Below are 14,199 nucleotides of genomic sequence, written 5' to 3'. Positions count from 1 at the left end.
TCGGGTGACTTGGTGCTTTATTTCAATATTTTACAAGGCAGAAGGTGATTTTGCAGGCAGCATTAATTAAAATTAAAATTAAGAACCTCCAGGCATTAAAACCTCCACCCCAAACCCATCCACACCACGACCCTCCAGCCAAAGCCCTGAGCAAGGGATGGGGTGGGGGGGATGTAGCAGCCCCAGGGCAGCCCCAGCCATGGCACGAGGATGGGTCCAGCCCCAAACCATCTCCCAACACCCCAGGACCCCTCCTGAGAGCTCCCCAGGGCCCTTTTAGCTGTGCAAAGGAGTGATGCTCTGTGCCACCCTCCTCCCAGCCCCGGCTCACCCATCACTTCCACCCATCAGCCCACCCCAAAAATAGAAATCAAACCCTAAAGGTAGAAAAAAAAATCAAACCTAAAGGCAAAAAACAAATTCTGAAGGCCAAAATCAAACCCTGAAGGCATCATCAGCCCGGGGCAGGGCTCTGCCCGCTGCTCACAGCCTGGCGATCTTGGGCAGGGGGGTGTCGGGGGGGAGCCCCTCCAGCCACCCCACCAGGATCCTGTTGAGCTCTGCGGGCCTGGGGGGGATGGCACAGAGCTGGGGTGGGCTCTGGCACCCCTCAGGACAAGGGGAGCCTGGCATTGCCACCCGTGGTACCTCTCCATCTGCGTCCAGTGCCCGCACTCCTCGAGGTGCTCCCGGCGCAGCTGCGGGATCTGCGGGGGGGTGTGGGGGCTGGTTGGTGCCAGGACCCCAGCTGCCTCCCCAGCTCTTTATTTTGGCCAGAGAGAAGGCAAATGCCCCCCTCTCCCCCCACCCCATGCCAGCCTGTCCCCCCTTATCCAGTGATGTCCCCGTATCTGGGCCCATCTCAGCGTGATGGACCTGCCCCAGGGCTCTCCCGTGGTGGGGTCTCATGGCAGGGTGGGACCCGGGGTGGGACGTGCCCACGCTGCCTTACCCACTCCTCCATGCCCTTGCTCATGCTGGGATGCAGCACCACGTCCTTCCCGGCCGTCACCATCAGCGCTGGCATCGTGATCTACAGGGGGGACACAGGTGACAAGGTCACCCGGGGAGGTACCGGCTCTGCCAACGCTCCCCACGGGGCAGGATGGGTCCCCCACCTTCCTGTCCTTGGCAGAGAGTGCCCAGCGCCAGTTGGGTCGCATGTTGCGGTACCAGTTCAAGGGGCCACTGGGAGAGAGGGGGGAATGGGCTGGAGATACTGGGATGACACCATCCCACCGCCCCCGGCACGGGAAGAGCAGCCTCCCCCCGCCAGCCTCACCCCTTCTGGGGGGCTACAAAGCGAGGCCACGGTGGGTTTGGGGGTGCCCCCTCTGCAGGGGGTGCCCCAGTAGCCCCCCGGGCTCCTGCCCCTACCTGAAGCCGGACTTCTGGAAGCGCTCGATGTAGTACTGCAGCTCGGGGCCGTGCAGGAGCTGGCTAGCAGGGGGGTCATCTGGGAAGCCCACCAGCAGCCCCCCTGCAAGAAGAGGCACAGCACTGCCACAGCCCCCACCCTGCACCATCCCCACCCCGCAGCGGGGTCACCCCCCCCTTACCTCGCTCCCGGACCCCGTGGAAGTTGAGCGCGAAGGGCAGGCGGTCCTGGGGAGAGAGGGGAGCGAGGGCAGGGGGGGGACCCAGCCCTGGGGGGGGTCCTGTGGCTGCCAGGCAGAGATGGGGCTCCGTGCCCCTCCTCACTGGGAGCAGGCACCCAGCATCGCTGCATCGCCAGGGATGCAGGAACCGACTGCACATCCCAGGGATGCAGGAACTGACCACAGAGCCCCGAGCTGTGGAGTCAGGAACAGTCACAGAGCATCGCTGCATCCCCAGGGATGCAGGAACCAACTGCACATCCCCAGGGATGCAGGAACCAACCATGCAGCCCTGGGACACAGAGCCTGGAGCAGGCACCCAGCATCACTGCATCCCCAGGGGTGCAGGTACCAACCACAGAGCCCCAGGATGGAGAGCCAGGAGCAGGCACCGAGCATCGCTGCATCCCCAGGGGTGCAGGAACCAACTGCACATCCCCAGGGGTGCAGGAACCAACTGCACATCCCAGGGATGCAGGAACCAACTGCACATCCCAGGGATGCAGGAACTGACTACAGAGCCCCAGGATTCAGAGCTGGGAGCAGGCACAGAGCATTGCTGCATCCCCAGGGATGCAGGAACCAACCACGCAGCCCTGGGACACAGAGCCAGGAGCAGGTACCCAGCATCGCCAGGGATGCAGGAACCAACTGCACATCCTCAGGGATGCAGGAGCTGACCACAGAGCCCCAGGATGGAGAGCCAGGAGCAGGCACGGAGCATCGCTGCATCCCCAGGGATGCAGGAACCAACTGCACATCCCCAGGGATGCAGGAGCCGACCACAGAGCCCCAGGATGCAGAGCCAGGAGCAGGCACCGAGTATCGCTGCATCCCCAGGGATGCAGGAACCCACCACGCAGCCCTGGGACACAGAGCCTGGAGCAGGCACCCAGCATCGCTGCATCCCCAGGGATGCAGGAACCGACCACAGAGCCCCAGGATGGAGAGCCAGGAGCAGGCACGGAGCATCGCTGCATCCCCAGGGATGCAGGAACCAACTGCACATCCCCAGGGATGCAGGAGCCGACCACAGAGCCCCAGGATGCAGAGCCAGGAGCAGGCACCGAGTATCGCTGCATCCCCAGGGATGCAGGAACCCACCACGCAGCCCTGGGACACAGAGCCTGGAGCAGGCACCCAGCATCGCTGCATCCCCAGGGATGCAGGAACCGACCACAGAGCCCCAGGATGGAGAGCCAGGAGCAGGCACGGAGCATCGCTGCATCCCCAGGGATGCAGGAACCAACTGCACATCCCCAGGGGTGCAGGAACTGACCACAGAGCCCCGGGATGCAGAGCCAGGAGCAGGCACGGAGCATCGCTGCATCCCCAGGGGTGCAGGAACCCACCACAGAGCCCCAGGATGCAGAGCCAGGAGCAGACATGGAGCATCGCTGCATCCCCAGGGATGCAGGAACCAACTGCACATCCCCAGGGATGCAGGAACTGACCACAGAGCCCCGAGCTGTGGAGTCAGGAGCAGTCACAGAGCATCGCTGCATCCCCAGGGATGCAGGAACCGACCACAGAGCCCCAGGATGCAGAGCCAGGAGCAGTCACAGAGCATTGCTGCATCCCCAGGGATGCAGGAACCAACTGCACATCCCCAGGGATGCAGGAACTGACCACAGAGCCCCAGGATTCAGAGTTGGGAGCAGGCACAGAGCATCGCTGCATCCCCAGGGATGCAGGAACCAACCACAGAGCCCTGAGCTGTGGAGTCAGGAGCAGTCACAGAGCATCGCTGCATCCCCAGGGATGCAGGAACCAACCACACAGCCCTGGGATGCAGAGTTGGGAGCAGGCACGGAGCATCGCTGCATCCCCAGGGATGCAGGAACCCACCACAGAGCCCTGGGACACAGAGCCAGGAGCAGGCACGGAGCATCGCTGCATCCCCAGGGATGCAGGTACCAACCACAGAGCCCCAGGATGGAGAGCCAGGAGCAGGCACGGAGCATCGCTGCATCCCCAGGGATGCAGGAACCAACTGCACATCCCCAGGGATGCAGGAACCAACTGCACATCCCCAGGGATGCAGGAACCGACCACAGAGCCCCGGGATGCAGAGCCAGGAGCAGGCACGGAGCATCGCTGCATCCCCAGGGGTGCAGGAACCGACCACAGAGCCCCGGGATGCAGAGCCAGGAGCAGGCACCGAGTATCGCTGCATCCCCAGGGATGCAGGAACCCACCACGCAGCCCTGGGACACAGAGCCTGGAGCAGGCACCCAGCATCGCCAGGGATGCAGAAACCAACTGCACATCCTCAGGGATGCAGGGACTGACCACAGAGCCCCAGGATTCAGAGTTGGGAGCAGGCACCGAGTATCGCTGCACCCCCAGGGATGCAGGAACCAACCACAGAGCCCCGGGATGCAGAGCCAGGAGCAGGCACGGAGCATCGCTGCATCCCCAGGGATGCAGGAACCGACTGCACATCCCCAGGGATGCAGGAACCGACTGCACATCCCCAGGGATGCAGGAACCCACCCTGCAGAGCCAGGAGCAGCGTCAGGGCTGGCAGAAGGACGCCGCCGGCCAGGCACAGCCTCCTGCACACTCCCCGGGCGCTGTTATTTTAAACCTCAAAGGTTTTCACCCCGAAGCAAGACATAAACATCTGCAAGGCACGGCGAGGGCGGGGGGGAGAGCTGCAGCCCCTGCCACGCCACGCCGAGACAGTCACCCCACCAATCTGTCCCCCCCGCAGGGCAGCACAGCTTTCTAGAGGGCTCCTCAGTCCCTACTCAGGGTCTGCTCCAAGCCCTAAAGAGGTGTGGGCTGTGCACCGCTGCTCACAGCGATGCGTTCACTCTGGTCCCTACTGACGGCTGACAGCAAAAGGACGGCAGACGCGGGGTGGAGCATGCCAGAAGGTCACTGCGGGCCACCCCAAAGCCACCCCAAAGCTTTGGCTCGTGGCACGGGCGAGGTGGAAGGGGAGAGGGTGCCCCAGGCAGACCCCACCAAGGCTGGGCAGCCCCCCTCAGCCCCACACCCACCTCCCGGCGCGTGGAGCGGATCAGGACCTTCAGGGTGTGGCCAACGTCCTTCTCCAGCTCTGCCTCTGCGACGCCCTGTGTGGGGTGGGGAGGGACCATAGGTGACACCAGCTCTCCCCAGGGACCCAGCCCCACCCTGGGGCCGCATCCTGCCACCCATCGGGGGATGGTTTTTGTGGGGTTCAGCACGGGAAGAAGGTCTCCAGGAGGACCACAAGCCATGGGGTGACAGCAAGAGCCCCACAGCGTGTCACCCCAGCTATGGGGCCGTGAGCTGGGGACCCCGACACGGGCATGTCCCTGTCCCCTGGAGGGGGGTGAAGCCCCAAAAGAAGTGTGGAGGGTAATAACTGTGGTGCTGGACTCACGGGCTCCTGGAAGTAGAACTGGTAATCAAAGGTGGGGAAGGTCTTCAGCTTCTCCACGATGTCCACAGCGGGGTCGGCGGGTCGGTACGGGGTGTTCAGCGAGGCCACGGCCCTGGGGCGTCACGGGGGGGGACAGAGTCAGCGTCACCCCCAGGTCTGGGGTGCCCCGTGCGAGTGTAGGGACAGGAGAAGACTCGGGGTACGGGCCGGTCCCCAAGGACCCACCTCACCCTCTCGGGGTAGAACAGAGCCATGTTCCACACCACGGCGCCGCCCCAGTCGTGGCCCACCAGCACAGCCTGCGGGATGCCCTGCGGGACGGCGAGGGGGTCACAAAACAGCAATAGTGCCTTTTTCCCCCCTTTTTTTGGGTTTTTTTCCTTTTTTCCCCCTTTTTTGGGTTTTTTCCTTTTTTTTTTCCCCTTTTTTGGGTTCTTTTCCCTTTTTTTCCCCTTTTTTTGTGTTTTTTCCTTTTTTTCCCTTTTGTTTTTTTCCTTTTTTTCCTTTTTTTGTTTTTTTCCCTTTTTTTTCTTTTTTTAATTGTTTTTTTCCTTTTTTCCCCTTTTTTGTGTTTTTTTTTCCTTTTTCCCCTCCTTTTTTGGGTTTTTTTTCCTCTTTTTTTCCTCCTTTTTTGGGGTTTTTTCCTTTTTCCCCCCCCCTTTTTTGGAGATTTTTTCCTTTTTTTCCCTTTTTTTTGGTGTTTATTTCCTTTTTTCCCCCTTTTTTTTTTTTTTTTTCCTTTTTTTCCCCCTTTTTTGGGTTTTTTCTTTTTTTTTTCCTCTTTTTTGGTGTTTTTTTTTTTTTTTCCTTTTTTCCCCCCCTTTTTTTTCCTATTTTTTACCCTTTTTGGGGGGGGGTGTTTCCTTTTTTTTCCTCTTTTTTAGTTTTTTTCCCTTTTTTCCCCCTTTTTTAGTTTTTTTTTCCTTTTTTTCCCTCTTTTTTGGGGTTTTTTTCCTCTTTTTTCCCCCTTTTTTGGGGTTTTTTCCTTTTTTTCCCCCCTTTTTTGGGGATTTTTTCCTTTTTTTCCCTTTTTTTGGTGTTTTTTCCTTTTTTCCCCCTTTTTTGTTTTTTTTTCCTTTTTTCCCCCCTTTTGGGTTTTTTTTCCTTTTTTTTCCCCTTTTTTGGGGTTTTTTTCCTTTATTTCCCCCAAGGAACAATCGTCACTGATCCCCCGCAGCAATTTGCTCCGATTTAATTAAACATCTCATGTACCTGGGCCCTCCAGAGGAAAGGGGTTTGATATCACCACCCCCAACCCCGAAGGCCAAGGTGGTCCCTGGCCACCCCCCAACCACGTGGGAGCTGCTGCAGGCGAGGTTTCAGGGGGATGCAGCCCAGTGTCCTTAACCACGAGCATCTCACCGCCTTCAAACCCCACAGCAGGTGCCACCAGCCCATGTCCCCATCCTCAGCGAGGACACAGAGTCCTGGAGAAGGTGACATAGATCTGGAGACCCATCTCTAAAATCCCACCCATGGGGGACACAAAGACGAGGCTTGGTGCTACCCACAGAATCAATGAGGTTGGAAGAGCCCTCATCGAGTCCAACCATTGCCCTGACACCACCATGGCAACTAGACCAGGGCACTAAGTGCCATGGCCAGGCTTTTCTTAAACCCCTCCAGAGATGGTGACTCCACCACCTCCCTGGGCAGCCCCTTCCAATGGCTAATGACCCTTGCTGAGAAGAAATGCTTCCTAATGTCCAACCTAATGTCTACCCCTAGGGTTTGGGACCCAAGTCACCAAGAAGCTCAGCTGTCCCTGCACGGGAAGGAAGAGGTGAAGGGCAGCTGGTGGGGACACACGCCCACGAAGGAGGGACCCATCACGGGGGGGCTCCTCACCAGTTTGTCCAGGAAAACCGCCAGGTCCTGGGGAAAGGAGGAGAGAAGGGGTCAGATCCTGCCCGGGACCGTGTCCCACCAGCCCCACCCTGCCCACAGCTCCTCACCTTGCAGATCTGCTCCTGGGAGTATTCTTTGATGTCTGCATGAAAGATGGAACCACCATCACGTCCACACCCATGGACGTGTCCTGCACCCACCCGAGCTGCAGGAGGAGTGCAGGACACCTTCCACCCCCCCAGGAGAAGACCCCTCCACCCATCTCCTCCTAGGTCTTGGCCTCGGGGTTGGCAGCTCCAGCCCCCATCCCCCTCTGTGCCCCAAACCCAGCTCACCCAGGGGGGCCGTGGACTCCCCGTAGCCCTTCATCTCCAGAGCCACCACCCTGAAGCCGGCGTCAGCCAACGCTGGGATCTGGGAGGGAAAGCAGCAGCCTCTGAAGGATGCAGAGACCCCCGGACCCCTGGTGCCACCACCCACCCTGCCCAGAGACCCCCGGACCCCCGATGCCACCACCCACCCTGCCCCTGCCCGGAGATGTCCCCAGGAGGGCAGACGTGGTGGGGCTGGAGGGTGGCAGATGCTCCTGGGCTGCGTCCTGTGTCCCTCAAGGCTCAATGCAGGGTGGTGGGACAACCCCAGGAGCTGGAGCACGCCCTCCATGGTGCTCCAGCCCCCATGGCCCACCCTCCTCCCCGTCCCCTCCATCACCTGGTAGCGCCAGGAGAGCCAGGACTCGGGGAAGCCGTGGCAGAGGCAGACGACGGGGCCGTGCCCCATCTCCACGAAGTGCAGCTGGACGCCGGGCTGGAAGGGACGCAGAGCCCTCACCGGCTGCGGGTGGCACAGCTTCACCCCCCAACCCTCCACCCACCGCTGGCCACCAGGCGTGGGAGCCCACCACCCTCTCCAGCCAGCCACGCAGGAGCCACCCAAGCCCGTTTTGGCCCCTGGGGTGGATGGAGAAGACCTCAACAATGGGGTGGCTCAGCATCCCACACCCACGCAGGAGGGGGGACAACCCAACAAGCCACCCCTTGGCTGGCAGATCCTTCCACGGGGCTCAACACCCTCCCCAGGACGCCTGGTCCCCCCTACCCGGATGGGCACGTATCCGTGGGTCACGTCAGAGGGATCACACGCTGTTGGCAGAGGCTCCTCTTGGGTGAGAAGCTGCGGTGTGAGGAGCACAGGGTGAGCTCCTGAGCAAGCCTGGAGCTCCATGGGACATCCCCACCACCCTGCTGCTGGTGGGACATCCATGCGTTCGAGATGGACACGGCTCAGCAGGTCCAGGGGATGGGGCTACCACGGGGTGGGCAGGATTTGATGGTTCACAGCCCCCATCCTGCTCGTTTCCAAAGCCACCCCCAAGTCCTGCACCAGCACCACACCACAGCAAGGCCCAGAATCCCAGAATCAATGAGGTTGGAAGAGCCCTCAGGGATCATCGAGTCCAACCATTGCCCTGACACCACCATGGCAACTAGACCAGGGCACTAAGTGCCATGGCCAGGCTTTTCTTAAACCCCTCCAGAGATGGTGACTCCACCACCTCCCTGGGCAGCCCCTTCCAATGGCTAATGACCCTTGCTGAGAAGAAATGCTTCCTAATGTCCAACCTGAACCTCCCCTGGCCAAGCTTGAGGCTGTGTCCTCTTGTCCTAGCGCTGGTTGCCTGGGCTAGAAGCCCAAGCCCATCCCACCCAGCTCTCCAGGGATCCCCAGGAGAGCAGGGGACAGAGGGGACCCAGACCACCTCTACGTGCCTGGACACCCGAGAGCTCCTCCAGCTCCTTCAGGACGGTTTCGGTGTCCCTGACGAGGATGGTGGCCATGCCCATCTCCCGGGCTGGCTTCAAGTTCTCCCCAATGTCGTCCAGGAGGATGACCTGGAGATGCACCAGCGAGAGCCGGGCTCAGAAAGTGTGGCCACTGGGTTTGGCCGAGGACTTTGGGTGCTTGCAGGGACCCTCCATGCCCTGTTTTGGGGGTGATGGCCATACCTCCTGCGGCTTCACCTGCAGCGCATCCAGGGTGTAGGTGTAGATCTGGGGATCCGGCTTCTGCGCCCCGAGCCGGCAGGACTCGATCACCAGGTCGAAGTGGCGGCGCAGCAGGTTCAGCAGCGTGGCCGTGAAGAGCCGCCCGGCGCCGTCGTCCACCCAGTTGTTGGTGAGGACACACGTCTTGAAGCCTAGGGCAGGGCAGAGCGGGGAGCGCTGGCTTTCCCACAGCCCCTGGGGACTCCACCACTGCCCTGGGCAGCCTGTGCCAGCGCTTGACAACCCTTTCCATGAAGAAATTGTCCCTGATCTCCAATCTAAACCTCCCCTGGAGCAACTTGAGGCCGGTTCCTCTCATCCTAAAGTTCCTCATAGGGCTCTGATAGCCCTCTGATCATCTCTGTGGTCCTCCTTTGAAGGCTCTCCAGTCTGTCTGCATCTTCCCTGAATGGTGGAGACCAGAACTGGACACCGTGCTCCAGGTGTGGCCTGAGAAGCACTGAGTGGGATGATTATCAATCTATGAGGTTGGAAGAGCCCTCTGGGCTCATCGAGTCCAACCATTGCCCTGACACCACCATGGCAACTAGACCAGGGCACTAAGTGCCATGTCCAGTCTTTTCTTAAAGACCTCCAGAGATGGTCAGGCTGCTCCCCACCCACACAGATCCCAGCCTGTCCTGGGCTCCTTGGTTTGAGGAGCAGGACTTTGCCCTTGTCTTTGTTAAACTTCAACTGTTCTTGCTGGTGCCCTCTTCCAGCCTGGGCTCTCTGTAAGATGGCTCTCCCTTCTGACGTGTCCACCTCACCAGCCAGTTTAGTGCCATCAGAGAACTTCGTGAGGGTGCTTTCAATCCCACCACCCAGATCGTTTATGAAGTTGTTGAACAGCCTGGGGCCAATGCTGAGGGTGCTGAGGACTGAGCTGATGACCGGCCACGGTGAGGGGTGAAGGGCTACAGCATCCTGCTAATTGCTTGCTGGGTGATATCTGATGGATCTGGTAGCAGGGCTCGGAGTATCTAATTAGAGATGCTGAGAGGGTGCTTTGATGGTGATGGTGGGACCAACCAGGGCTCCATGGTGGGACCAATCAGGGACCCCATGGTGGGACCAACCAGGGACCCCATGATGGGACAAACCAGGACCCCAGGGTGACACTGACCAGGACCCCATGGTGACACTGACCAGGACCCCATGGTGGGACTGACCAGGGCCCCATGGTGAGACCAATCAGGGCTCCATGGTAGGACCAACCAGGGCTCCATGGTGGGACCGACCAGGACCCCATGGTGGGACTGACCAGGGACTCCACGGTGGGACCAACCAGGACTCCATGGTGGGACCGACCAAGGACCCCATGGTGGGACCAACCAGGACCCCATGGTGGGACTGACCAGGGCCCCATGGTGAGACCGATCAGGGCTCCATGGTAGGACCAACCAGGGCTCCATGGTGGGACCGACCAGGACCCCATGGTGGGACTGACCAGGGACTCCACGGTGGGACCGACCAGGACTCCATGGTGGGACCGACCAAGGACCCCATGGTGGGACCGACCAGGACCCCATGGTGGGACTAACCAGGGACTCCATGGTGGGACCAACCAGGACCCCATGGTGGGGCCAACCAGGGACCCCATGGTGGGACCGACCAGGACCCCATGGTGGCACTGACCAGGGCTCCATGGTGGGACTGACCAAGACCCCATGGTGGGACCAGCCAGGGACACCATGATGGGACCAACCAGGGCTCCGTGGTGGCACCGACCAGGGCTCCATAGTGGCACTGACCAGGGCTCCATGGTGGCACTGACCAAGACCCCATGGTGGGACCAACCAGGGACACCATGAGGGGACCAACCAAGGCTCCGTGGTGGCACTGACCAGGGACCCCATGGTGGCACTGACCAGGGCTCCATGGTGGCACTGACCAGGGCTCCATGGTGGGACTGACCAAGACCCCATGGTGGGACCAACCAGGGACACCATGATGGGACCAACCAGGGCTCCATGGTGGCACCAACCAGGGACCCCATGGTGGCACCGACCAAGGACCCCATGGTGGGAACAACCAGAACCCCATGGTGGGAACAACCAGGGACTCCATGGTGGGACCGACCAGGGCCCCGTGGTGGGACTGACCAGGGACCCTTGTGGCACCTGCTTGGGAGGGGAGCAGCACCCTTACCCCAGCCCCTCTTGCCCAAAAGCCCCCCCAGCACCCACCGCTCCTCCGCAGCACCCTCGCTGCCCGCAGAAGGGGGGCATTGACCGTCCCCTTGGCCGCCATCTCCTCGAAGGCTCGGGCGACGGAGAAGGTGGGCGGCAGGGCGATGCTGGAGGCGGAGGCGTGCTGCCTGCAGCCCTCTTCCAGCTCCGAGAAGAGCTGGAGAACACCCATGTGGTCATTCAATTGACCCCCAAAAATAAAGCACAGCCCATCCCGCGGCCTGCTCCATCCCCATCCCACCCCATCCCAGCTCCATCCCAGCTCATCGCACTCCATCCCAGCTCATCGCACTCCATCCCAGCCCCATCCAAACCCCATCCCAGCCCCATCCCACCCCATCCCAGCTCCATCCAAACCCCATCCCACCCCATCCAAACCCCATCCCACCCCACTCAACCCCATCCCACCCCCATCCAAACCCCATCCCACCCCATCCCACCCCATCCAAACCCATCCCACCCCATCCAAACCCTATCCCACCCCATCCAAACCCCATCCTACCCCATCCCACCCCACCCAAACCCCATCCCACCCCATCCCAGCTCCATCCCACCCCATCCAAACCCCATCCCACCCCATTCCAGCCCCATCTCAGCCCATCGCACCCCACCCAACCCCAACCAAACCCCATCCCACCCCATCCCACCCCACCCAAACCCCATCCCACCCCATCCCACACCATCCCAGCCCCATCCAAACACCATCCCACCCCATCCAAACCCCATCCCACCCCATCCAAACCCATCCCACCCCATCCAAACCCTATCCCACCCCATCCAAACCCCATCCCACCCCACTCAGCCCCATCCCACCCCATCCAAACCCCATCCCACCCCATCCAAACCCTATCCCAGCCCATCCCAGCCCATCCAAACCCCATCCCACCCCATCCCAACCCCATCCCACCCCATCCCAGCCCCATCCCAGCTCATCCCACCCCATCCCATCCCCACCCAGCCCCATCCCAGCTCCATCCCAGCCCATTGCACCCCACCCAGCCCCATCCAAACCCCATCCCACCCCATCCCAACCCCACCGAACCCACTGGTGACACCCCACAGCTGGTACCCCAAGGCCCACCTGCGACAGGGTGATCTGTCCCCTCATCGCTTTGGCATAAGGACTGTCGGAGCCACCAGCAAAGAGGACATTTCGCAAGAAATTCCTGCCAGGCAAAGGGAAAAAAGGTCATTTGGTGGGGGGGGGGACCCCAATACCTGGGTGAGGGACCCCAATACCTGGGGGGTTGGACCCCAATCCCTGGGGGGGGAGGACCCCAATCCCTGGGGGCGTGTTGGGGTGCAGCTATGGGGAGGGGGATGCTCTGTCCACCAGTCCTGCTCCCTCCTCCATCACCACCCGGGGCTGGAGCATCATTTCACTCCAGGAGCGGGACATTAATTACCGCTGGCAGCTCAATTAGGGCCAAGTTTTACCAGGAATGCAAAAAAAAAATGCAAAGAGCGAAGTATTTTGCGAGCTGGAGCTCGGGGAAAATAATTGGCCTCTATCACAAGAGCACAAAAGGCCTTGATGGGCGGCAATAAAACACGATTAGAGGCACTGGCTGCAGGACAAAGTCGATAAAAACGCCGCTGGGTTAAAAATAAAGCGGCTTGACCCGTTCCAGCGGCGTCGCTGTCGCTTTTTTTTAATACAAAGCGAAGCAAAAATATGTTTGATGGCCCGATAACCTGGGAATTTATTGCTCCATCCGGCTATTTCATATTTTATTCTTTTTTTTCTTTAACTCCTTGATTTATTTTTTTTAAACCCGACGTGTCGGGCGATGCAGCAGAACCTGTTCGGCTCCTGTTTGGGAGTTAGCAATTCCCAAACACCCTGGATTAAGTGGGGCAAAGGGTTTGCTAAGGCTTGAGAGGCTGTTTGGGACCTGCTCGGGGGTCCAAGGCTTTGGGTTTTGTCACCTCCAGCTCGTGCGCTGAGTTGTGTCGGGTCTCAGCGCTGGGGTAAGAGCGGGCTCCATTAATTATCCTGCTTAATCAATTATTAATTAATAGTCTCCTGCTTCTGCCAACGTCCCCTGTGGTTGTCCTGCCTCTTTGGGGTTAGTTTTCATCCCTGCCCTGCGCCCCACACCCAGGACAGGACCCCCCCTTCATCCTCCAGCCTGCACCCCACATCCAGGACAGGATTCCCCCCACAACCAGGCAGGAGGGGGCCAGACTGCACCCCACACATCCCCAGGGACCCCCAGACAGCACCCCACGCCCAGGACAGGGGGTCCCCACCCTGCCCCCCCCGCACCCCACCGTGTCACCCCGCTACGGTAGCCCCAGCCGCGCACACCCCGCGCGGGCGGCGGCCGCACACACAGTATTGTCGTATTGTCTCTATGTGTCTCCGGCCGAGCGGCGACTCGCCGAGGCGCGGGAGGACGGTGCCGCCGAGCCGGGCCGAGCCGAGCCGGGCCGGGCCGAGCCGTGCCAGGCCGTACCTGGGCAGAGCGCAGTCCCGCTCGCAGGAGCCCAGGAAGTGCTGCAGGCCGGGCCCGAAGAGCACGCCGCCAAGGTCGAACAACACGGCCCGCCGCGCCATGGCCGCCCCCGCCGGCAACGGGACTCGAACCCGCGGCCAGCTCCGAGGCCCCGCCCCCGAGGGCTCGCCCCGCCCCCTGCCCGGGGCCAGGCGTGTGCACACGGGCACGCGCACGCGCCTGTGCACATGCAGGGACACGTGTGCACATGTGCACACATGTATGTAGACACGCACGCACACACGTGCACATACACGCACACATATGTGCACACGCGGAACGTGTGTGCGTGCTGACCGCGTGGGCACGCCAGCGGGCACGGTGCTGACAATGCGTGTGCGCTGTTAAGCGTGTGTGTGCGTCTCAACACGTGTGTGCACACTGAGCACGTGTGTGCGTCGCTGAGCACGTGTGTGCACACTGAGCACGTGTGTGCGCTGCCAGGCATGTGTGTGCACACTGAGCACGTGTGTGCGCTGCCAGGCGTGTGCGTACAGAGTGCACATGTGTGCACTACTAGGCATGTCTGTGCACACTGAGCACATGTGTGCACATTGAGCACGCGTGTGCACTGCCAGTCATGTGCGTACAGAGTGCACATGTGCACTACTAGGCATGTGTGTGCCCACTGAGCACATGTGT

At 60.7% G+C, this 14,199-nt stretch overlaps 1 protein-coding gene across 3 annotated transcripts; it reads right to left on the bottom strand.

Annotated features, from left to right (window-relative positions):
• Positions 1 to 13,663, bottom strand: EPHX2 (epoxide hydrolase 2). 3 transcript variants are annotated; one of them, XM_068398177.1, is made up of 19 exons: positions 13,519 to 13,663; positions 12,141 to 12,225; positions 11,057 to 11,216; positions 8,829 to 9,019; positions 8,592 to 8,714; positions 7,921 to 7,995; positions 7,534 to 7,629; positions 7,158 to 7,236; positions 6,930 to 6,964; positions 6,823 to 6,849; positions 5,200 to 5,285; positions 4,975 to 5,086; positions 4,607 to 4,681; positions 1,560 to 1,605; positions 1,378 to 1,480; positions 1,119 to 1,188; positions 953 to 1,033; positions 649 to 707; positions 1 to 568 (listed from the first exon to the last, which is right to left on the bottom strand). In XM_068398177.1, exons 1-19 carry the CDS (start codon positions 13,617 to 13,619, stop codon positions 484 to 486), a joined length of 1,689 nt encoding a protein of 562 aa, XP_068254278.1. In that variant the 5' UTR covers positions 13,620 to 13,663; the 3' UTR covers positions 1 to 483. The 3 variants fall into 3 exon arrangements, 2 of the variants coding, with proteins under 2 accessions (XP_068254278.1, XP_068254288.1); XM_068398187.1 differs by lacking the exons at positions 1,119 to 1,188; positions 1,378 to 1,480; XR_011047954.1 differs by lacking the exons at positions 1 to 568; positions 1,119 to 1,188.
• Positions 13,664 to 14,199: the final 536 nt, after the last annotated feature.

Source organism: Nyctibius grandis, chromosome 1 (genome assembly GCF_013368605.1).
Source record: "Nyctibius grandis isolate bNycGra1 chromosome 1, bNycGra1.pri, whole genome shotgun sequence".
NCBI lineage: Eukaryota > Metazoa > Chordata > Aves > Nyctibiiformes > Nyctibiidae > Nyctibius > Nyctibius grandis.
The sequence above is the reverse complement of the archived record's forward strand: the minus strand, read 5'-3'. Positions and strand labels throughout refer to the sequence as shown.

What these genes read in the sequence shown, in the direction of transcription:
- EPHX2 (XM_068398177.1), bottom strand. Translation starts at nt 13,619, where the DNA reads ATGGCGCGGCGGGCCGTGTTGTTCGACCTTGGCGGCGTGCTCTTCGGG. An exon ending in AGGAGCTCTCGGGTGTCCAG is followed by an intron (nt 7,996 to 8,591) that starts GCACGTAGAGGT and finishes CTCACACCGCAG; the next exon opens with CTTCTCACCCAAGAGGAGCC. An exon ending in GGCTCTCCTGGCGCTACCAG is followed by an intron (nt 7,237 to 7,533) that starts GTGATGGAGGGG and finishes TTTCCCTCCCAG; the next exon opens with ATCCCAGCGTTGGCTGACGC.